The following is a 25570-nucleotide window of genomic DNA, read 5'->3' as shown; positions in this document are numbered from 1 at the left end:
CTTGTTTTTATAAAGCGCTGAGGCTTGTTATTGAACAGCCCACCCATATTTTGCCACGCTCCTGTAACGCCTGTGTGTGCAAAAACAGGCTCAGAATTGCGTGTAAGGAGAAAGGGGTCTGGATGAGTGGAGGTTTTGGTGGCTTCGTTGAAATTTAAAGGGGGAGGGGTGCTAGCTAATTGTGCACAGGTGACTCCACACAGGTGCTCCTGGGGTCTATACATGTGTGTTTGTGAGGTAGATTGGTGCCATATTGATGGAATGAGTAAAAGCAGGGGGAATATAAGAAGAAAGAAAAAAGCTGGATCAAAGGGATTTGCGAGTCTACCAGAAATGCCTGTCTCTCTGCAGCAGCTCGCCCCACCCTCTTAAAAAAAACACCACATGCGGTCAGCTGTTTTTCAATAGACAGACTTTCGGGTTCTCTCCGGGTCCCTGCCATTGATATTGAGCTGAATGCTGTGTGACAGTGGTGGTCTGTGTGCCGTTTCGCAGCAGATGTTGCAGTTTCATTTTCTCTTTCATACTTAGCTGCCCCTCAGAGACTTGAGCAGGAGGATGAAAACTGTCTCTGTTTATTACTGTGAGGAACCGTCGCCGGAGAGGCCCCCGCTGACCCACTCAGAAAAGGAATAACAGGCAAATTGGACGAGTCAACAAATGGACATCAGTCTCCCCTTCACTCGGCTCCCACGACTCTGTTAAAGTCACAACATCAGCATGAATACGCTTCAGAAATTTGACGACTTTCAACAGGTTCCCTCCTCTCATCGTGGTTCATCTACTAAGGGCCTGTCAGAGCAATTTCTCAAATCAGTCAGCAGGCTGCGGGAGGTAAGAAGCCGAGAGATTCTTTGGGCAAAGAAAAACATACAGGTGCAGAGTGGGAGGGAAGGAACGATGGGAGATGGGGAGAAAAGGGAAATTGTGTTTGGGGAATAAAAACATTCAAACGAAAAGTAACACAAAGAGACACTGACAGTTTGTCGCTTCAGGCATATAAACTGTGGTTGATATCCTGTATGTAGGCCTACTCTATTACATTAGGAAAACAGTTATTCTGTACATCGATAGGCGTGTTTGCTATTTTAAGCTATCTGTTTATACTATAACCACCTCTACAGATGTCATCAACACATTGGATGGGTACTGTAGCCTACTACTAGAAAATTCAGCATGCCACATTCACATGGTTGTTCAAAGAACAAATTAATAGTGACACACCTCTAGTGGCCATAGTAATTACGAAACAGAGCAAAGGAGGAAGTCAGATGCCGAAGTATAAAAAGCGCCCATTGGTTTTGGTGTCACAAACACAAACCAAACTAGGATATTTTCCTTAATCTAACAATTTAGTTTTGTTCCCTATAAAGTGGCGAAGTCACGCCCATCTACTTCCGCCCCATGGGACCTTATTTCTGAAAAATTATGTATTGAAGTCAATGGAGAGAGAACTTATCTTTCGATCCCGTTTGAATTGTGCCATGAATTACACATATGATGTTTGTCAATCTTAAAAAATCATTTCCATGTAACAAAATTCAGTTTGTCTTAAAACTGTTGAAATATAAGACTATGAAAAATACGCAACTAGAAAGACTACACATCCCAGAGTCGCGTACATTAACGTTACACATTACACTCGTGTTACTCACTGAAACCTTGTATAGCCGGTCCCGCATTCTGGCTCTTACGGAACGAATAACTCCCCTTTTGTGTATGTACAGTTCTCAACATGCCCATACTTGTAGTGATTTTCACCTCTTTTAATACTTTTCACTTCATTCTGAAAGAAAGAGGTGAAATATGCTAACCTTTATATCAGTGGCGGCGCCAGAGATTTTCTCTAGGGGGTGCTGTGGGGTAGCTTGACGTTTCATAGAGGGTGCTCAAACATTTAGGGTTTCCCATTAATGTACCAGCGCTACAGTTGAATTTTCTACTGCAACACTCCCCACACACACACACACACACAGTGCACCCGCGACTGTTACAATGAAGGCTCGATAATCAGCTCACGGCATATAGGCACGGGTAAAGTGCTATTTTTACAAGTGGGGAGCGGACCTCACCTCCTCTAGGAGGGTCCTCACCTCCTCTAGGGGGGTCCGGCGGCTAGCTCTCCCGGGAAGATTTTTTGTTACATATTTAAGTTAAAAGCATCAATCTGGTGCACTTTGAGAGCAACATTAAGAGATCTATGGATACATCTCAACACCCATACGAAACAGAACTGTCAACAGATTTTCTATTTCTTTATAGATATTTTACAAATCACTCCCCTTTTAAAACAAACCGTTTGAGACCCACTGAGATAACTAGACTAAAGTCAACTATCTAAACACTGAGAGAGTCCTTTACTTCACCTGAGTTGAGGTTACCTGAGACTCTCCGTCTGACAGGAGAGAGTTCTCCCTCCACCTTGTTGTTGAAAAAGCTCCTTATATCCATTAGCTTGGCTAGCTAGCACCAGATGCTAACCACAACGATCTCCGGTAGATACCCACTGGTGCGCGAGGCGAGCTCTCTCGCTCGCGCACGCACGCACACAAAATGGCTCGTGCCACACACACACACACACACACACACACACACACACACACACACACACACACACACACACACACACACACACACACACACACACACACACACACACACACACACACACACACACACACACACACAGACACAGACACAGACACACAGAGCAGGGCTTGAATGAAACACAGAGACCCAGAAGTAAGCTACTTGTACTCACGAGGCCTATTATGTGCAGAATCCCTCTCGCTTTCAGTTGGTTTTGATTGAGTGTCCACACGTGGTCGTTTAAGAACTAAAAAACGATCAATTTTTCACTTTGCTGTTAGCAAATCATTTGGCGCTCTAGCTAACAGGAAGTCAATCAAGTGTCACAAAAAAATCGAATGGGTGCTGACCATTGGCCTAATCATATCACCTGTGTTGGCTTTATGTTTTTGGTCAAAAATGTGTTTGTTTCACATATGCATTGATGTAATCAATAATATTTCTAATTTAATTTAATAAAAATAATAATAATAATTTTCGAAAAAAAAAAAACAAACATATTTCTTGGGGGTGCTTAGGGGGTGCTTTGGCAATCCTGGGGGGTGCTTCAGCACCCCCCTGGCGCCGCCCCTGCTTTATATATACACAGTCTATGGTGCTAACGTAACGGCCATCTTGGTGTTGGTGACGTATGCAAGACCAGAGTTGTAGTTCATTGAGCGCTTCACACAATTTTTTTTGTTACTTCACAGTTTTACGACACATTTACATTTTTTTGACTTGCCAAATTATCTTTTAAATTGACAAACATCATATGTGTAATTCTTTACATAATTCAAACGGAATCAAAAGATAATCTTTCTCTCTCCATTGACTTCAATACATGATTTTTCCGAAATAAGGTCCCATGGAGGTCCCCCGGAAAGGGAGGGACTTCGCCACTCTATACTTTTAACAACTAAAATGTTATGATTTCTTTGTCAACATTCAGAAAAACCTCCATGTTGTTTGAACACAAATGTATTCGAAGCGTCAATGTACCAAAAGTTGATCCAGGAAATGTTTTCATTTGTCATGATGTGTCCAGTCGATCGTAGAGAGTGTGATTCAAACGTATAGTGTTATGTATCAGAACATACAATATTAATACCCCAGCACAAGTATGTTATGTATTGCATACATTCTGCTCTTTTTGTTTGAATACACATATTAGCAAGATAATACTACTATTACTTTCTTGACATTGTCCCCCCCCAAAAGCTGCCAAGAGACCTGAAATAAGGCTTCCAGAATGCAAGAATCTTTTCAAAATATCAATGAATAAAAAAAGGCCAGTGGACAAAAATGTTTACGTATGACATTTTTTATTCAAGGAGTGCCTTCAAAATCTTAACAACTTTAAGAAAACAGTCAGAACAGCACAATTAGATTGGTAATATAACCCCCCCCCCCCAAGATCTATATTAAGTTCTTTTCTGATGCTCACACCAAAACACAAAATCATGTTGTGTCTTTAGAGGCACATCTGCTTACAGAAAGTGGCTCACAATACAAGTAGGCAGAAATTAGGAACACAACTCGGTCATTGTTCGTTTTCAAAGACTGCCACACAATTCGCCTGGAGGCAAGGAAGCCAGTGACATCAAGTGTATTCAATTCACAAGGAGGCATGTTGAGGAAATTTGAGTTACAGTGCGGGAAGGAGGTCTTTTCCCTCCATCAGACTCACTGTTGCTTGAATAACAGCGAGTGCTATCTTTGCCTGTAACTTCATTAAGAGAAGGTGGGGAGACGATGCTTGAAATAACAAACTCGCAGCTCTGGCACAGGAAGCTAAGTGGAGACAAGCGTTCCCACACTGTATGGTAAATATATATTAAACAGGATGACCTGAAATTGAAATGAGGATAACGTGTTTTTAGTATAAAACAAGGAAAACCCTCAAAAGGCATGGGGAGCATAATAACAAAAAAGCAAATAATCACTGAGGAGTTATTTATAACACGTACATACTGCTTGTGTACTTCTTGAATAAATACATTTCAAAAATACATATATTTTTATCTTTTCATATTCTTATTTTGCTAGAAAAATGTTACATTTTTGAAAAGCAGCTATGTATGTTTAAAATATGGCATTCGATCACGGCTTTTATCAAAAGCCCCTGGACACACTGATTTCACACGTCTTCTTAAAGAAGCACTGCATACAATATTTCCGAGTCACAGCCAAGGACTTCACACTGGCAAAAAAACGTCAGATAGTGCAGGGAGATATGACGCAAATCCTTCAACAACTCAATATGCTCATAGAAGAAAAACATCTCCATGATTGTGGATTAGAGGCAGCTCTGTAGATGAAAAATGTAACAGTGAAATATTGCATATCTGGGGTGCCACGGAGGGAAATGGGGCTTATTTCTCTCCTGTAACAGCCACATATTGCTTAGAGCTAGCACTGAGGACGGATTAGTAGGAACACTTTCAGGGTACAAATATTCTGAGAATAAAGTCATAATATTTTGAGAATTTTTTTTATAAAATGTTGGCAATTTTTCATTGACTTTTAAGATTAATCCAATACTTTCTGTAACATTCGGGTTATTATATTCTCAAATATATTATATGTATTGATCACATAAATGTATATATTATAAGAGCTATGTTGTACAATTAAATAAAAAAATAAAAAAGTCATAATCTTATCAGAATTAAGTTAAAATGTTTATGCGAAAAGGTTAGGTTTTGAGAATATAACTTCCAGAATGTGATGTATAGATAATATAAGATGTGGATATTTTAGCATTGCTCTCCATAAATACTTTATTTGCTTTAAAACACATGATTTGTACAACAGAGGGTTGAGTTATTCCCTAAAAACCAAACTTTCATTTTAAATTATAAACTTTTTTAATTTGTAGCCATGTTTATGACTATTTCTTGAAATATTACAAATGCATTCTCTTATACGACCCCCCCTAGAGTGCTCCTGAATACCCCAACCTTCAGAGAAAAACACATTCAGTCCTCCCAGCCAAAGAATCGCCCCGTCATCTGGTAGAACTTCATGTTGAAGGGCCTGTAGAAGTCCCGTAGCCTCTGCACCACCTCAGGGTCAATGTTGGGGTGGGTCCGCCCTTTGGTTTTGCCCAGGCAGTGGGGTTTGCTGCTGCCCTCTGCCTTCTTGAGGCACGGGAAACCCTTGGTCTGGTTGAAGTAAAAGTGTTTGTCAGTGATGATCCTCTTGAGCCCCAGGAAGTCCTGCACGCGGCCCAGCTCTCCGGCCGGGTCGCTGATCAGACGCTCGCCGCTCACAAACAGGATCTGCTCCATGGGGAAGTAGTGCAGCCAGTTGTCCAGGTGCTTGGCGTAGATGCCGATCTGGATGGCGCTCCACGAGGTGTCGATGAGCCCCGTAGTCCTGTTTTTGAAGGTGAGGCTCTCGAAAGAGGGAATGTCCGGCTTCTTGGACAGAGTCTGTGTGTAGTCCGAGATGGCCCTGGTGACGGGGTCCCTCACCACCACGATCAGCTTGGTGTCCCGGGACATGGCGGATATCCTGGCCGGAGCCTCTCTGGTCACAAAGTAGCTGGGGGTTTTCTCCATGGTGATCTGGCCCTCCAGAGTCTTGGGCATCAGCTCTCTGGGAAGAGAAAAATGGAAACAGGAATGAGATATTTGTTTGACCCGACTGAATCACTGTCGACCGTCACAGTTGTACCACCGCTCTTACTACAATAAACATTACAAATGGACTAACTCTGGCAAAGTCATCAAAAACGTAGAATCCAATCAATCCAGAATAACAGTGGAAACAGTCCGTTTGCAGGAGTTTATTTATTTGATCCCGATCAGGTGTCCTTTTCTTTATGCTCAATTAGATGCCAAGAGGTGGGACCGCATGTTGATTTGCAGTTTTTGGCGCAGCACCGCGTTCAGGATGTAAAATACATTCTCCTGGTGATAGTATGCAGATGCTACCTCCAGTGTTCCTTAATGTAGCCTGAGGGGTTATGAAATCAAGAAGGGGATTCCCCCGGGTGCATTTGAAAGGGGGTATTCTTGACACTCATATGGCGCGAAAAGAAAATGTCAATCCCTATACCCGTTCTATGGTAGTGCTGCTTATTAAATATTGATATTTGAGCTGAACGGCTCCTCCAGCATAATCATCTTCTTGTCTTTCACTTTTCGCAACATATGGTGGAAACATCAGAAACATGTGTTTTAATATTACAATTCCCCCTTGTGGATTGTAAGAAATGTCCTAGTGGTAACTTTGTGTTTATTTTAAATGCAATTTAGTGATTTCCTCTGTTGTAGGTGTTACAAAACAACCAAGGACAAAGTGTAAATATATTCAAATATATATATATATATATATATATATATATATGAGTATCCTAAAGCTCTTTGAAATTAATCCTACCTCAAATATTTAGAAAACAACAAAGTTCAACCAAACATAACCTGAGATTCTACATGTTTTTTGGCAGTATTTCCTCATGTTTGAGTCCTTTTCCATTTGTCCACGCCATCCTTCCTCTCTTTCTCCCTTTTCTCCACTTTCCTTCTGCCCAGCTGCTTTCAGGACAGCAACCTTAAGCAAAGCGGGTAAAAGCAGTCCATGAATGATTAACGCGCCCCCCCCCCTCTGCCATTTAGAGCCCCTGCAGAATACAGCTTTAAAATTCACCAAAGTACAGAATGCAGTTGTTAATTATTTATCTGCTAGGCTGGTGCTCCTTAAAGCGAGGACTGGTGCTGGCAAAGTGACCCAGGAAACTCCCAGGGTGCACGCAGTTTGCTACCCGTGACAGAACTACTGAGACCTTAAAGGAAGAAGGTCATCTGAAGTGACTGAAGAGTGCTCAACACTTCAGTCGGTTGTTTACAGGACCATGCTGTGGCAAGTACGATGTGTGATCAAAGTACAGCGTCTTGTTCTGATGTGATGGGCTACAGTTTTTCCGCCTTGCAGAAAAAGGCTGGTAACAATCATGCTCCGTTTAACATACACAGCAAAATGAGACGGAGGGCACTGAGATCTTTGCTAAGGACAAGCTCTATACAAACAGAGCGCATTCTCAAAAGACATCAGCTGTCATGAAGGATTTGAAGGCTGGTTGTGTCAACGGCTTTTCTCCAATAAGCTCTTTAGACGCCCTAATGAATTAGTGATCTTTGCTATACCTGGTCTTATATTGCTAGGTTTGGTAAGGTTACAATTTGTGTTAAATATCAGGGAATGATGGTCGTTATGGTTAAAAGAAATCATGCTCTGTCCCCCCATGTAATTAAACTAACCTTCTGCGAACTTCCTTAAGAAATAACATTAAACAGACTCACACTTCTTTCCTTCAAGACGCCAAGATAAATCCTACATCTGCTAAAGCTCTTTGTCACTTGAGCGTCAATGTGATTTTAGGCAATTACCTAAAACTACAGTGTTATAAATCTGTCGAGGGCATTATCTTTTCCTCAGCAAAACTTCAAAAATCCTTTTGGGCTTTTCATTGAATGGATGTGTGACAAAAACAAACATCAGTGTATTTTTTGGACACATATGGAGCATTTTTTTATTTGTAATTCCAAATGATTGCTGACAACAAAACAAAAAACAGGAAGATTCCTAAACTGCTGAAAAGTCTAGAGGTGACAGCATGAGTGTGTGTTTGACAGTTTTCCTTGCGGTTGTTCCGGGCTTGAAAACAGCTGCTCAGCGTATGAGGTGAAACAGATCTAAAAGCCATAAGTCAATACCTTCAGGCCAATGTCAAAACACATCAGTGTTGAGTGGATCTTCGCTGTGAGGGACGGATCACGGGGTCAGCACAAGGGGGACACGCAGGAAGCGGTCGATAACAGGAATAGCGGTAGCATGGGCGCACTGATGTCTCGAACATTGACCATCACCTGACCTCCAGAGTCCTCTCAGTATCTACGAGCTATCCTACAGTTGTCTTAAGAGCAACATGGACAAGGCTCCTTTCCTGTCACATTAGCGCTGCCCCGTTGCACAAACAGTCCAGAGTGAGGCTGTTATAATGGTGCTTTAAGACAAACCCCACCTGGGAGGACAATGCTAAGCTGACTTTAACACAGAGACAAATTCATGCAGAGCTTCATCCTGACAATGCTGACAACATGCTGATTTGGAAGCTACTTCAGAAACATCCCTTATAGTACCGGAGACTTTATGTACAAAAGAGAACATTATTGTTTTATAAAAAAGCAATGAGCCTGTACTAAAGAAAGCATCCATATTTGATGGCGTGCGTCGAGCTTGTTCTGTGGTCGGCACTCACAGCGGTGGTGTGTTGGAGCGAGGGCACTCGGAGGGGATTTTCAGGGTCACTGAGGTATGTGGTATGGTGTGCAACATGAAGACAGCCATGTTTGTTAGTCCAAGGATAAGGATGGTCATGAGTCGTAAAGCACGTATGTAGCCAGGTTGATGTAAATGGTTTCTGTTTTGCTTGTTGGTTGGTTGGCGATTGGTTTGTCAGAACTGGAAAACTAGTGGCTGGTGTTTTGTTAACTCAGTTGAAGGGTTATAGTAAGGGCCAAGGAAGACTCATTCGATTTTGGAGCGGATCCAAATCGAAGGTGGATAAGAACATTGTTTTTCACTCATGGAACCAGCCTTCAAGCTCTCTGGGTAACCTTTTACTTGGCATTGTGGTTTTAAGCTTAGTCAAGTGCAGTCTGATGACACACTATTAAGTTGTTTTTTTTGTTAAATGAAATAAAAACATTCATACTTGCCCTGCACGTTATATTTGCTGATTTTGTATTCTGTATTGTTAAGATAAGCATACCAACAATTTAGGTTCTATAACTTTGTTGAACTCACGATGAAAAGCCCCAACCATATCATCCAACCATAAGTCCTCAGAGCCAAAAGTGACGTTGACTTGTTCATTTGATCAAAGCAAAAGACGAAAAACCCCAGAGATATAACATTTACAATAACATTAAACAGAAAACAGAGGTCATCTTGGTTACCAAGCTTAACCGTGTCCCATTGTATTGACTTGGATTTTCAGTTTTGTTGCCGGAGCTCTCAGAGGTTTTTGAAAAAGTACTTCTTTTGATCTGGTTTTAGGATTTTGGACATTTTAAGCAAATCATCAAATGTGAGTCGAGTTGGAACCATTTCATGTTTTTTGCATTTTTTCCAGACAAATCATATTGTAGATAAAATGTTCTGGGAATAATGTCCACAACTGTTTTAGAAGTAAAGAATCCTCAACTTTTCCAAGTTCCAGTTGGGCAATGGAGTAAGAAACACAATTTGCACTTTTACAGTCAGTGAACTGTAATGTGGTATTTCTTTCCATTCTGCAGCAGAAGCATGCCGTGCTTTCTAATGAAACGTTATTGGCAGGGAAGGTGATGTAACAGATGACAAACCGTCCAAGTGCTTGATATTTACTGCAGTTCCAGACCCTGCTTTGATGTCTTCATCATGTAGAATACGACTCCCTGAGCACACTGGTGCGTGAAACAGGGCAGCGGGATCCACTCATGAAACGAGACGCAGACTCCAACCCGAGAGAGAACACTGCGCACATACCCTCGCCTTCCTTTAAATCAAATGCACTGCTTTGGCACACATTTAAAAAGTATTTAGAATGACTAAGATGTTTAGTATATATTAACAAACAGCTTGTGTACATGACAGAACATAACACATGTTGTAAATGACGTAATTTCTCTCATATGGAACTAACTATCTGGAGAATGATTCCAGGACTCGTTCAGGCAACTCTTTTCCCTATTAAAAAAATATAATCCAATGTACAAGGTAATGTGCAGATCATCCCTCAATGCGTCCTTTGTAGGCTTTACAAAAGTAACCACTTTTAAATAAAGGGCCTGACGCATCAATGCTTTCGTTTCCCTACTGAATGAATTTTATTCGCACACCAACTCGACTTTGCCCTCGTATACAGGCTGTGACTTATGTCTGCCTGAAACATGCCAAAACATTTCTTAAGGTCTTATTTACTGTATGCATAACATCACAACATGACATATGAATTGGAAATAAGTATAAAACTAACAAATGATCAGCTCTGAAAGGGCCATTTCTCCGTGTTACTTCTAGAAAGGCGGTTTGGAGCTTGGCCAATGTCTGTCAATTGACGGGAGTTGTAAAGACATAGAAGCAAATGGGCATGAGAGCTGTCCACTTCTCCCTCCCCCCCCCCACACGCCTTTGATTCATTTTTCCTTGTCCAGCAGGGAGCCCTGGCAGGCATAACTACACTCCCACAGTGTTCCCCTGCCACCGCCACCAGATAATAATCTTGTAATTGGCTCAATATTTCTGCTGTTTGCAGGCGAAGCAAAGGCCAGCGCCGCTCCCGGTGGCTTGGACTCACACAATATTTTCCAGGTCAGTGGATGCTAGCGGAGGTCAGAGAGGAGGAAGAAGGGAGGGGGGGGGGGGGTGATTTAGAGTAATGGCTGCTGTGCGGTGAGGTGAAAGCCCACTCCTCTGAGCTCCGAGCTTTACTGCTCTGCCAGACAGCACCGCCAAACATTAAAGCAAAAAGGAAACATATGCATGGGATGTAACAGCCTCTGCAAAGGACTCTGGGATTCCTATGGAAACACTATTAAATGCCAAAATGACATGTTTCCTTGGCATTAATGACATTGTTTAAATATGGGCTGTGCAATGGCTTCATCCTTCGCTGAGGCTGGATGCAGAGAGATCAACCTATTTATAATTCAGGGATTACAGGTGTGAGCTTCCCAGCAGCAGACAGCCCCGGCCAGGATAATCGCCCGTTTTACGACCCTGACAGTCTCAGTCCTCCAGGATCAGACAAACTGACCTTTTTTTCCCCTCCACTGAATCCTCATGCACTGTGTCACCTTTGACTGCACACCTGCACTTTATGGCTCTAAATCCTACCCCATCCCGGACAGTTAAGTACTCCTCCAACATGGCTACACAGGATTACTGCTGTCTGTATCGCACAGCTTCCATTACACAATTGAGTGTCTTGACTTTTCTGTTGTCAGGATGGTTGAAAATAAAATTAGGGGCGAACAGTGTGCAGGATTTGCTCTTGGCTGCCCTTGGTATATGATAACTATATTTTCTTCATACCAATAGATTCTGAGCCAATTTATTTACTTAAAACGACTTACATTTATGCACAACTTGGTTTAACAGGACAGGAACTTATTTTTGTGAAACAAGTTATTATTAGTAAGGCTTATAATCACAAAATCCTCTTGTGAACCAAACTGTTTTGGGGTTAAGGACTTCTTCCCATAAATCACTCCCAAGTCATAAGTAGCTTTAAAGTGAAGCAACTGATAAAGTTGAATAGGTCATATAGGGACATTGGCTAACAAAAACCTTACGCTTCGTTAAGAACCAGTTATTTTTCATAAATGAAGTTTTTAAGCAATTTACACTTTGAGTTAAGTAGAAATTATCCAAGGTGGGCTCTTGAAGGAACGAGTGAAATCAGGGTGGTACATGGGAACTGTAGGGGGTAGGAAGCAATTTTGAGAAGTACAATTACAAGATAAGAAAGTTCTCTCTTCTTGGAAAACAACATGGGAGGACAGGGTCTGCTGTTTGCCTCTGGGAAATGACAAGGTTTTGATAAAGAGTAAGTAGGAAAGGAAAGTAACCCTGTACGACACAGGGGACACATAAGATAACAATGTCACTGCGGATGAAAAACTTAGAAAATGTCAGTTTTAAAATAACAGGAAATTCATTGTCAGATTGCTGATTGGGAGCGTTTCAAATTAGGAAAGGATGTGAATATGTTTGAAAAGCTAGTGGTGCTTGTGTCTGGCAGGAAATTAGAGTGAATTCGGAAAACTTGTTTAAAGTTAAACCTCAGTTTCATTAAAAGAACAACTTTGTTAACCACTTCCAAGTGATATTGAAATACAGAGACAAGTAGGAAACTTTAAGGAGGATCAAATGTGGAGTCCTCTCTGAGCCCAAATGGAGGGAAAACAATAAAGTAAAGTTAATCTACAACATGAAAGTGGATTAGAAAAAGGCAACACTGGAAATGTGTCTTTACATTTAGCCACAAGGGCTTTTATCTGATGAATGGAAGCACTCAAACACACTTGAAAAACGATGTATCTCTGTGGAAATGTCTGGTTACACTTGTTCATTTTTTTTTTCATACACACTTAAAGATTAGAGATCTTATAAAGAATGTCTCGAAAGAAAAAACAAAGACATTATAAATGGTGTACACGAATATGGTAGTAAAAACATAGTTTGTTTTCTTGTATAAATAAATCTCCCCGCTGGACACTTACCACTGAGTGTTACTTTTTCCTCACTTTTTTTCCTTTCCATACAACTACCATTATGCGATTCAGTAAATAATTTATAGAGTTAGCTTTACAGTATGTTCTTATACATTTATCAGCAGTGTTTTTAACCGAATACTTCTTTCTTCCTTGGTGCTGAGTGGAAGTCCCCGGTTTATTGCGTAAGGGTGGAAAAAGAAGCTTTATCTTTATGGTAACGCGCTTGTGAATGATTCAGCCCCTCTAACTGTGGTGGAAGAGTGACTGAGGGATGCTTCAGGAAGCATTCGAGCCAACCGAGACCTTTTAGACATCAAGGAGAGGACGCTCACTTTCAGATCCAGACTGCGTATCAGCAGAGAGGACAAGGGGGTGAGGTGTGGAGCGTAAAGGGGGCGAGATGGGTGAGAGTGATGAGGGGCAGAGAGGCAGAGGGCACTCAAATAGATAGAAGACAGAAAACAGACAGAAATATCCCATATGCATTTTATATGAGTTTTTTCTTTTAAAGCATCATTCTGACAATGGGTTCACCCTCTTCATTTGCCCTAAACAAGGCTTTTTTTCAGGTACAAAGGTAATAAATAATTTTAAATGTACCATTATAATAGCGCTAGATAATACTTTAAAGGGGACCTATCATGCAAAATGCACTTTGTGATGTCTTTTATACATACAGTGGGGCAACAAAGTGTTTAGTCAGCCACCAACTGTGCAAGTTCTCCCACTTAAAAAGATGAGAGAGGCCTGTAATTTTCATCCTAGGTATACCTCAAATATGAGAGACAAAATGAGAAAAAAAAAAAATAATCCAGAAAATCACTGTCTGATTTTTAAAGAATTTATTTGCAAATTATGGTGGAAAATAAGTATTTGGTCAATAACAAAAGTTCATCTCAATACTTTGTTATATACCCTTTGTTGGCAATGACAGAGGTCAAACGTTTTCTGTAAGTCTTCACAAGGTTTTCACACACTGTTGCTGGTATTTTGGCCCATTCCTCCATGCAGATCTCCTCTAGAGCAGTGATGTTTTGGGGCTGTCGCTGGGCAACACAGACTTTCAACTCCCTCCAAAGATTTTCTATGGGGTTGAGATCTGTAGACTGGCTAGGCCACTCCAGGACCTTGAAATGCTTCTTACGAAGCCACTCCTTTGTTGCCCGGGTGGTGTGTTTGGGATCATTGTCATGCTGAAAGACCCAAACACGTCTAGTTGAGTTTTTACCAAAAAGTTCTATTTTGGTTTCATCTGACCATATGACATTCTCCCAATCCTCTTCTGGATCATCTAAATGCTCTCTACTAAACTTCAGACGGGCCTGGACATGTACTGGCTTAAGCAGGGGGACACGTCTGGCACTGCAGGATTTGAGTCCCTGGCGGCGTAGTGTGTTACTGATGGTAGCCTTTGTTACTTTGGTCCCAGCTCTCTGCAGGTCATTGACTAGGTCCCCCCGTGTGGTTCTGGGATTTTTGCTCACCGTTCTTGTGATCATTTTGACCCCACGGGGTGAGATCTTGCGTGGAGCCCCAGATCGAGGGAGATTATCAGTGGTCTTGTATGTCTTCCATTTTCTAATAATTGCTCCCACAGTTGATTTCTTCACACCAAGCTACTTACCTATTGCAGATTCAGTCTTCCCAGCCTGGTGCAGGTCTACAATTTTGTTTCTGGTGTCCTTTGACAGCTCTTTAGTCTTGGCCATAGTGGAGTTTGGAGTGTGACTGTTTGAGGTTGTGGACAGGTGTCTTTTATACTGATAACGAGTTCAAACAGGTGCCATTAATACAGTTAACAAGTGGATGACAGAGGAGGCTCTTAAAGAAGAAGTTACAGGTCTGTGAGAGCCAGAAATGTTGTTTGTTTGTAGGTGACCAAATACTTATTTTACAGAGGAATTTACCAATTAATTCATTAAAAATCCTACAATGTGATTTCCTGGATGCTTTCCCCCCATTCTGTCTCTCATAGTTGAGGTATACCTAGGATGAAAATTACAGGCCTCTCTCATCTTTTTAAGTGGGAGAACTTGCACAATTGGTGTATGACTAAATACTTTTTTGCCCCACTGTACATATGTGTCCCCGGTGCGTCGGGGAACTCACGCAGCGTCAGAAAATAAAACCCTCTCTCTTTTCCTCCGTACCCAAATCTTTTAAAAACGGGGGTACAACGAGCGGATACAGATTTTACAGAATTGAACTTTTATCTCCGGTAGAATTCTGATCAGGCATTAGCTCCGCCTCCTCTTCTTTCTTTTTTTCAAGTTAAGGACCCAAGATCTGCATTTCTCTAACAGGGCTTCAAAAGAGGGGTTTGAGCAGTATGAGGGAAGGCTACAATGGGTGAACTGTTTGGTATTTTGAAAAAAAAACTTCACAGACATGTTTTGTATAGGTATGGCCCTACAATATATGTTTCAAATATAGCATGATAGGTCAACTTTAAGTAATCACCATTGTAATTGTAACTTATCCTATGAATGAATGAATGTCTGCAAAAAAACTTAAGCAATCCATCTGATAGTTGTCGAGAAATGACTCTTATAACCATCAATGTCATTCATGCTGGCGCTTGAGGTAGTAAGGTGATAATCAAAATCGTATGCTTCATCCTCTGGGGACCATGATTTTGAGTAGATCATTTCATTGGAAGCCATCCAATGGTTGATGAGAAATGTCAGTCTTAAACGCAGGTAATAGCAACACACTGACGTCTCTAAATCCAACTTGTTACTGTGGCTGAAGAACTACGGTTGCCTCAAGTACAAAATGCCTGCCAGCTCTAATAATAATTTTAAACCCTTTATTCTCTGGTCTATATAGGTCTCCTATAACCTGAGGATGTTTATTTTCTCTCAATTATCTGTAACATTGTTAGTGATACAGTGATTTGAGTGAAGTATAAAAATACAGATGTGGCTTGGAGAAATAATTCTATTTTTCGCGGCACCCCAGGTGGTGTGAGCAATTGAATTGTAATCTATCCCCAATGCTTCCTTGGTGTATTAACACCTGGATTTCTAAATGGATTGATGCAATTACATGACAGGTGCAAAACACATTGAGCGTGTGTCCGAATTAATGGAGACGCTAAACTGATTATTGCCCGGAGAGTTAAAAACCCACATGAACTGAAAGCAAGCCAACAGAAATGAGGTTATATTCTGGATTTGGTGATTCATGTTCCATTAAACCAATTTTCTAAAACCACTAATTATAACCCAAACAGTAGCTCCGTATCACATGGGGTGTATGTCGGAGTTCTCAGACTCAGCGCCTGCATTACTTTTTCATATTTCTTTGACCCAATTGTTCAGAGTTACATGGAGTTTCAGACGGAGCTTGTGGAGATGACACTTCAGTGGGATCGGCTTTGGCAACAGCTCAGTGCTATTTTTTCTTTCTGCTAAGTCAGTTTTTAGGTTCTCAACAGCTTTTGGTGATAAGACACCTTAACTTAGTCTTACTACCAAAGCATGTTTTCAAGGTATTTTGTTTCTTGATTGTTCGCTAATTTACTGAAGGTGGCTACGTTAGGACATTACAAGTGGTCTACTTCCATAGCCCTACTAATCTTTACTCTATAGTTTATAGCAATTGAAATAATCTGGAGAAATAAAGAACCACTTGCCTCAAACGGAAACCATTTCAATGGGTATTTAAATTCTACATTCAAGCCTGATTTGAATACAAAAAAAATGAAAATGAAAAAACCCTGTGTCAAATGCATGAGAGCAAAATTAAATGTTAATTTGTTCAAAGCCAAATGGAAGGATTTGAGAGGACTGCTTTGCGTTAATTACCCATGACAAAAGGGCTAGGGCTTTTGTCTTTGGGACCATTACTATGGTGATTTCCAAGCTGCTGAAACATTCAACATAAACAATTTAGTCTGCTGGATATGCCACATAGACTGTTGTTAAAAAGATATCTGTTATGAGCCACATTTCTGCTGGCACAGATCCCGCCTGTGTGCCTCCGCTGCTTTTGTGGCTGAGAAGAAGCAATTCAAATATTAGAGCTCAGAAAAAAAGGCGGAAAAGCTTGCGATTTAAAAATATTGAGGCTAAAGTCCGATTGCTAAAGCCTCATTTCAGATCCCTTCACGAAAACAAAATGATGGCCTGGCAAAAAGACCATCCCTTCCCCCTCCTCTCATTGTACACTGAGAGACACTGGCATGAGCATTTCTTGAACATTTCCTCAGCGCAGTGTGGTGATATTGATTTCACCAGCAAACACTTTCTCTTTTTATTGGGGTGAAAAACTTCAGAACGCTCAGCCTATCGTGTACTTTTGTGTGCTGCACTTTCATCTTTTCCTTAAAGATTTTTTGGGATCTTCAATCATTGAACAACCCCACGAGAACATGGTGGTGTTTTTTCCATCATTGTGTTGTTTCAGCTTTGCTCTATCCCTTGGCTCTTCCTCTATGATCTAATATGTATTCAGATAGGCAGCTTATTAAACCTAGTCTTGTTAAATCAGAGATGAAGATTTCTTTATCTGCGCAAGGAAACACGAGTAGACTGAAGAGCACGTCTTGTCATATACACAGAAAGCATTTGGTCTTCTTTTGGGAATCCTCTAAAATGCAGAAGTGTGTTTAGAAGTATGGCCACACTCAGAAAATGCAATATATTACAGTATTAATCATGCGGAGACATGTCTGTTATCATCTTAAATTAAAACCTGTATAATTCTGCTGCTCCATTAACCTATGCTGCAATTAATACCAAGAGACAGGGGTGGCAATGATAAATCAGAGCTTATTTTAAATTCGGAGCCACTTTTAATCCTCAAAGGTTTTTGGCTGCATCTGTTTCCCATTATACTGTAAGAGGCATAGCAGTAGGACTTGCTATGTTTCACCAGAACGGTCAACTAGCATCCAGTGGGGAGCTCCTGTAAAAATGTAAGAGTCATGGTGACCTATAGGGATCAGCATTTAAGACGTTTTCCCTGTTGTGTATCTTTACAGTTAAGATTAGGCTGCAAATCATTTTTTTTGTTAGAAATACTGCAAAAACAAAACCTCGAAAAATAGATATTTGAGGTTCAATCTAGAAGAGTGAGCAAAGAAAGAGCTGTAATGACTATACCGTGTCAGTGTGGTTGCTGCTACAATATACATTTGAGTTTGCACATCTCAAAGAGACTGAAAGCTTGTGGAGTTGATGTCATCCTCAAAACCGAAATCTTCAGAGAATCTGCTTTAATGTTTTTCGATCTCAGATCCGCAGCACAGGTAAGCATATCAATGTACTTATTTAAAACGGTGGACTCAAAATCATGCCGTACTGTACTACACGCACAATTAAAGTGAGAACTTGACAGGTTGAGAGTCTTGTTGGCGAACATCTGAAAGCTCTGACTGTAAACCGCCTGGGATTTTCTAAAATAGAACAACTTCTGAAAGGGAGTCATTGTCCTGTACAAATATGAGCATATAGAGAAGCCAAAATTAGTCAGGTAGTATCTTAGCCAACAGACAGGCTTGGCACATTTCCTCGCTGTGAACTCGGAACATTATTCTATTTTGACTCTGAGACTACCTCGCAGCGGTGTCCGTTTCAGCTGCCATCATGTTGAATTGCATTACACTTTCTACTTTGTTACAGTACTTTGTCTCAGGACCTATAAGCAGCAGAGGGCAAGAGGCAGTAAAACATCATTTCCACGTGTAACTCGATAGCTGTGACATAATGAAAGCCAAATATTTGACAGTTAACCAGTTTTAGGAGCACGAGAAGTCAAGAGTGTAAGCTTACCTAGCTGAACAAATAGTTAACAAGATAGCAAAAACACTGCTGCACATTTTCAATACATACAAAACCAGAGAGCTCAAGTTTCTGCTTAGGCTGAGTAAAAAGGGAAAGCAGAGAAAGGCACATAGACAGTGTGAGATATTGGGAGAGGGGGCTGGGGATAAGAGTGAAGCGTCAGGAGGACAGCAGTATCGGGGAGTGTAAAAGTGATTACACTGTCTCCATGCTCTCTTCCTCTCTGTCTACAGCCTTTTTCGTATTTTACTTTCTCCCTACTGCTTGCTCCCTCCATCCTTTTACTCCCAGGCTCAGAATACAAAGCACCTGGCACCATCGCATCGCTTTCCTCATCTGGGTGCCAAGACACGGCAGAGCACACTAGCGAGCTCGCACGTTTTCCGCGCCACCCTGCCACCGCGGAAGAAGCAGAGGGGCAGAGATTAGCATGCTCCCTCTTATCGCTTCTTTTGACGTAAACTCATTACAAACGGGCTCGCTCAATCTCTTTTTGGTTCTTAGATTGAGACACATGAAAATGATGTTCCTGTACTCACACGTACTGTAGGAGCTTTAAATATTTGATGGATTATTTTTTTGCTTCCTGGAGAATTAATAATGACCTTGGTAATAACAAGTTACCAAAATGATTTATGCTCACCGGAGATGAGAATGAATGCAGTTCGGGGAAAGGCGGGCAGGGAGGATCCGGGGTTAAAGACATGGTCGAATGCGTGATTTCCATTTTGCGTCCCTTGCATTATCCATTAAATAAATAGCCCGGGGATAATGGAACTTGCTGCAGGTCGTTTCTGTCGAGGCAGCAGTGCCGTGCATAACGAACAGGTGATGTTGAGGTGTGTGACAACAACGGCATGCTATCAGCACCAGTTGCACGGGTGATTGTAAGCAGTGCCAGTGAGGTGGAGCGGATGGAGAACAGGTTGTCGCTGAAAGAAAAGGTGAGAAATTACCCACAATGTCACAGGGGCTAAACCGGCACAGAATGGCTAGAGCGGAGCCAGCGGTTGCCTGGGGCTGGGCTGTGACCCAGAATTCAACAGACCCCCAGTGAGAAGCCAGGAGGCCCCATGTCGGTGGAGCTGAACTGGCCGTCGCAGCAGGAAAACACCTCCTCTTCCTCCCCAGACTGCAGGGAGGTAACCCCATCTGGGCAGCCGGATTCAGGGAGTGAGATAATATGAAGTGTTCGGAGAAATGCGGCGTCTGAGGAGCCGCTGACAACGTGCTAATGTTTTAGCCTGTCAGCTCTCTGTGAGCAAAGACGGATGGTTTTAGAAATAGAATGTAATTACAGGGCAGAGCCTCATTGTCGAGGTTAGGACAATGTGTGTAGTGTAGTGGAGGTTTATTTTTCTCCCTGTTAAAAAAGGCGCTCAGCTAAAGCCTGAGAGTGAGTTTGAGACCAGACCAACGCAAATAAGTGACTTTTTAAATCATATGAAATATTAGATTTGGTTATGTTTTTGTTTTTTTTAACCTCATGCCGGTACCCTGGCTAACCGCTAAGAGCTGCTAGTAAAGCAGCACGGTTGTAAATACCTAATGGCTTCCCACCCCTTAAACGCCTGTTCCAATATTCTTCATTTTGATATTATTGTGAGTTTTACTGTCCAATAAATTCATATCATTTCTTTCTTGCTTTTCTAGGGCTGTAACTATGAACATTTTCTGTATCCATTAATTATTTCTCAATAAATTGTTTCATTAGTTTTCCCAAAACATGTCATAAAACAGTGCTAAGCTAATAGCTAATGTCACCGTTTATTTATATAGTGAATACAAAGAAATACTTTTGCTTTAACAAAATATATTTTAAAAAACTGCATATTCACAGTTGAGAAGCTAAACAAGGGTATGTTTGGTATTTCTTTCGTGAAATATTGCATTATCTTACAATGTTAATATTAAACAAATTCTAAATGTAATGATTCAAAGTAAGCTGTGATCAAAATATTGCTTTTTTAAATGAAAGTTTGCCTTTATTTTGACACAATAAACACAAAATACATAGGGAGGAGCTTGGTGACATGGGCCAAATATTAACGGCCTGATTTCAACTGAAAACATTGTAGTTATATGGCATTCACTGGTCTTAAACCACTTTTAACCACTCGTTTTACAAAATGTTGGTTCAACAAGTGAATAGTTTGGTCCTGTGCGTAGACTACAAATCTTTGATCAGTTTAAATGGGATTTTGCATACATTAGCCAGGAATTAATACCATGAGAAGGATTTCAACTATATTGCTCAGCCCTAATACTGTCAGAGAAGAAGGTAGAGAAACCATGAGCAGGATAACGCCAGATACTTTCCCACTGCCATGATATCCGATTGAATTGGATCTTTTGCAGAACCGATGCTGCAGTTTAATACTTTACCTCCAAATGTAAAGCCTTGGAGCTGAGCGAGAAGACCGACTGAAATGCTCTTACACTTTAACAGCTATAGATTAACAGTTATCTCCATGAGGGATGCTGCACTTCATTCTTTTACGAGCAGGTCTGCGGTGTATTTATGTATGGCATTACAGAGGCATGGCTCATGCAGCTGTTTGCTCGTATCGGTCCAATAACGAATGTTCTAATTCTCGCCAAAGCCCATCTGATTACTAAGCCAGCGCCATAACTCCATCTCAAGCGAGTATTTGATGGCATGTAGGCAGTTCCCCGGCATGTTGCCACAAAAATGGTAAATGAGGTGTTCAGGGGGGGAGGGGACACAGGCTTGATGATTCATGTTATCAATCAGCGGGTTATTTTTCAATATTTCATATTGATGTAATCGTCCTAAAAACACATTAACATTGAGGGAGTACTCTGCGGAGAGATAATGGCTGGATATTTGCGCTGTTATTGAGTCAAACTCTACCAGGCTTGAATGACGGATGTGCCTCACATACAGATAGAGGCTACGGCGTGAATAAATACAGTCCGTCCAAATCACAATTAAAAAAACAGATAAATAGTGTAAAGACAGTGACGAGGAGGGGATGGGTGTGCACAATCGTTCGAGAACACGTTTAGGGAGAAAAGAAGCAAACCAAAACTAAATGCATATTAGTGCCATTCATATTCATGACAGTTGAATAGGGGACATTATGAACCCAATGTCAATCACATTTACATTAAGGGCCTGTACTGCGACTGTAAACCTATAAATGGTACAGGCCGGAAAACGTGTTGGAAAACAACTAGCTTGAGTTCTTCCTCCAGTGAAAACCTGAATGTAATTTTTTTTTTTAAAGTAGAGTGCGAGCATTTGTCAGCCAGAGTCCTTGATATGTGGAGTGCAAACATACATTTCTGAAGTCTTTTTGAGTGTGTCTTTTTGAACTTGCACCTAGAGATTTGAAAGAGCTCTTCTAAAAAAGGCCATTTTGCTATAGTGTGCATCCAAGAGTTCATCGGGGAGAGCTAGATACGCGCACTGGCCCTGGATTGCCAGAAGTAAAAGCGTTGTGGGTGAGGGGGGGGGGAAATCCCTCCTGCTGGATTTACGCCTCACCACAGCAAGCTCTGTTTAAAAGCCAGTTGGATACAAGAAAGAGAGAAGGAACATAAGAGCGAAAAACAGGGCGGTGAAGCAGAGTATTCACTGCCGCCGCTGCTGGCCTGAGTGGAAAATATTATGATGTAATAAATGGTATGTCAGAAACAGACCTGCCCACGACAGCCACCGAGTCTGTGCATGTGTGTGTGTGTGCATTCCGGTGCATATGTGTGTGTTAAGGCCTCACCATTAGCGAGCAAACAACGCACAGAATAATCAATGAGCCACTACAGCTGAGGCGATAGTGGGGTGAACCCTTGACAATATGAGCCTAATTACACACAGTTGTCTCCTAAGGGCCATAAATCAATGCTCGAGGTGAATCCTCAACAACAAAATCAATACTGTTGCGTCTCAATGGCCATAATGAGAATTTGGTTGAAGGAAGGGGTTTAAATCAGCTCATTGCAGTGAACTAAAGCTGTGTGAAACGTGGGGTATATTACTGTATGATGATTAACACACATGAAGAGTGCATTTCTAAATTAAATTCAAATGGTGCAAGAACATTTTATTGATGAATAGAGTGATAATTAAAATGTTTTTCTAGCTACCTTCAATTGCGATAGGCAGTGGTTATAAATGACTGTGGTGCAAAGGGTCGGTGTGAAGAAAGCATGACTCTTAATGTGTAGGAGCATGTAAACCGGTCGGGGGCCCTAAACTCTCATTTGTGTTAATCAAACTTCTCTAAATTGTTTGTGTAATGAAATTAGGGCTGTCAGGGAGGCCTGGGGGACATCAATTAAGCAGATAAGCAAATGAAAATAAATCACTTTTTATCAAATGTGCGGCTGCCCGCCTGTGTGTCCGGTAAACACAGGGAAAACAGGAAGTGATTTTGTTCAGAGATAGGAGGCTCCATAAATCCCAGTGACAAGCAATCGGGACCAGCGCTCTGTTCGTAGAGCTATGGGAAAGAGGGGGAGGGCGGCAAACACATGACTTCCTGTTCACAGCCACTGAGAGCAACATGATTTATTTTAATATTTTCATTGTTAAGAACCTGTGCCGGATTTAAATCTAGTTTTGTTCCTTGTCTTTTGTCAAAAATAAATAGTTAGAGACTCATTTTAGTCATTTCACTATTCGTTTTGTTTGTGTGAAAGCCAACAAGGTGATAATGAGATTATATATTTCCCACCTCAATTACGCAGTTGAAGAAAATACTCCAGATTATTACGTTAAATTTGAGATTTCCCCATAGTTTTTATTTCTATGGATTATTTTTTGCTTTTGTCTCATTTTTGTGGAAGGAAGTTGTTGAATAGGTGACTACATACATACATACATACATACATACATAGTATGAGCATCAGCTAAAAATAAATGTGCTGGAAACGGTTTGGTGGTCAAATATGAACACAGTGTATAAGGGACTGTGGGCTATGCTAGGGCCGCATGGGAGAGCCACAATGAGGCAGTGAAGTTAATGGACGTGATCACAGCTTCCTGGTGAATAATGCAGCCCTGCTAATTGGCTGGATTAATAATTGATGGGGGTGTGTTGGAGGAGGCGGAGGTGGGAGCTGCAGTGGATAAAGAACATGCAACTTGTCTTGTTAGAGAGGACTTTGAATGCTATATGTTGTACATCTGTCCATGCTGGTGCCTGGCTTCCTGGCCCTATTGATGATATGACTGTCGGGGAGGTTGTGACCGTGTGAGAGGAAGATGTCAGAATAAACAATCGCCCTGACAACATAATGAGATAATGAGCCGCAGCCCCACCACATGTTTGACGGTTAAAATGACTTTGGGCTCATGTCAAGTCCCAGAGGGTCCACAATGTTGTTACACCCTTAGACCAAACTGACCATGGTTGACCCACAACTAGCCAGCTGCGTAAATAAAATGTACTGCAATAACGCAAAAATTAAACATTGGTATAACGGGGCCAGTTTTTCATAAATGTTGGCACTTCATTCTGAGCTTGGTGATCCAGCTCAGAATCAGCGACAGGAACTGATGTGTAGCAGCGGGCAGGACGCTATTTCTCATGAGAAGAAATAGCTTTGGCTAAAGAACGGGACATTCGAGGGTAAGAAAAATAGATTTGATTGTAAACCTGATTTATTCGCTGTTCTCGAGGTGTCCAGTTGCCAGAGGACACATTAAACCTGCCCATAAAGAAGGCTTGTCTTCCTGTGTCTTTGGAGTTAACACCTTCAAACCACTGTTGTGCTATTGCAGGAAACAATAGGATCAATATCTCAGGGTGGGATCACAGGATTTCTGACAATCCTAAAATCATTTGTTGGAGAGTTCAATAGGTGCTGGACACAAAGGAACAGACAAACAATGACCTGGGCAGTTCATTTAAGCCAATAAAGACTCCACTCGTGTCTGTGTGGTGAAGAGCGGTGCAGACTGGCACAATGTGAAGCTGAGAATTAGGAAATGTGGCTTTCAGCCCCAGTTTAGCCTCTGAGCACAATGCTTATTTGCTTTCTTAGCAGGAGTTAGTTTATTGCCATTGCATGTGCGTAAATATAATTATGAAGCTGCAGAACACGGTGGTTTTAACTTAGCTTAGCATTAGCCTGGAATCAGTGGGACACCTGTCTCTGTGCAAATGCAACAACATCTACAGAACCTTTTAAAGTCACTTATTGACATTTTTTATCTTGCTTCTTCAACATAAAATCTAATGCAGAAGAAATAGTTACGCACATAATCCTCCCAAAAAGTTGCCATTTTACACTATTTCATTTTTGTAGAGACTACATTATTAGCAATAATGACCACATCCTTTGCAATCTATACATAATATTTGGAACTTTTGCCAATCCCTTGATCGTTTATTTCATATTGTTGCACAAACTGTACAGCTCTTCCACTTAAAGGTCCCATGTCATGCTTTTCCGGCATGTAAACGGTCTGCAGAGTCAAACCTTCAAAGTACACCCTGTAGCGAGTACAACTCTAACACAGAAAAGACCTGTCTATGCTGCTCGTTGGAGATTTCTCTTCCTGGTACCAAGTGACGTAACGATGATCGAGTGTGTGTGTCGATCACACACACACACACACACACACACACACACACACACACACACACACACACACACACACACACACACACACACACACACACACACACACACACACACACACACACACACACACACACACACACACACACACACACACACACACACACACACACACACACACACACACACACACACACACACACACACACACACACACACACACACACACACACACACACACACACACACACACACAGAGCTGAGTTTTGCCGTGTCTCGCAGACCCCACGCAGCAACCAGGAAACGCCACCAGTAATCCTAGCTCACACTGTCCGCTCCTCGATCCTCAAAGGGCCGAGCAGCGAGTCCCGCAACGTCCCTTCAACGCGG

At 41.5% G+C, this 25570-nt stretch overlaps 1 protein-coding gene across 1 annotated transcript in view; it reads right to left on the bottom strand.

Annotated features, from left to right (window-relative positions):
- Window positions 1-5434: 5434 nt before the first annotated feature.
- The window catches only part of LOC117547347 (heparan sulfate glucosamine 3-O-sulfotransferase 3A1-like), a 30540-nt gene continuing 10404 nt past the window's right edge, over window positions 5435-25570 (bottom strand). The window contains exon 2 of the mRNA XM_034217977.1: window positions 5435-6171. Within this exon, the coding sequence (XP_034073868.1) occupies window positions 5550-6171 (622 nt within the window). The 3' untranslated portion in view covers window positions 5435-5549. The remainder of the gene's footprint in view (window positions 6172-25570) is intronic.

Source organism: Gymnodraco acuticeps, unplaced genomic scaffold, assembly GCF_902827175.1.
Source record: "Gymnodraco acuticeps unplaced genomic scaffold, fGymAcu1.1, whole genome shotgun sequence".
NCBI lineage: Eukaryota > Metazoa > Chordata > Actinopteri > Perciformes > Bathydraconidae > Gymnodraco > Gymnodraco acuticeps.
The sequence above is the reverse complement of the archived record's forward strand: the minus strand, read 5'-3'. Positions and strand labels throughout refer to the sequence as shown.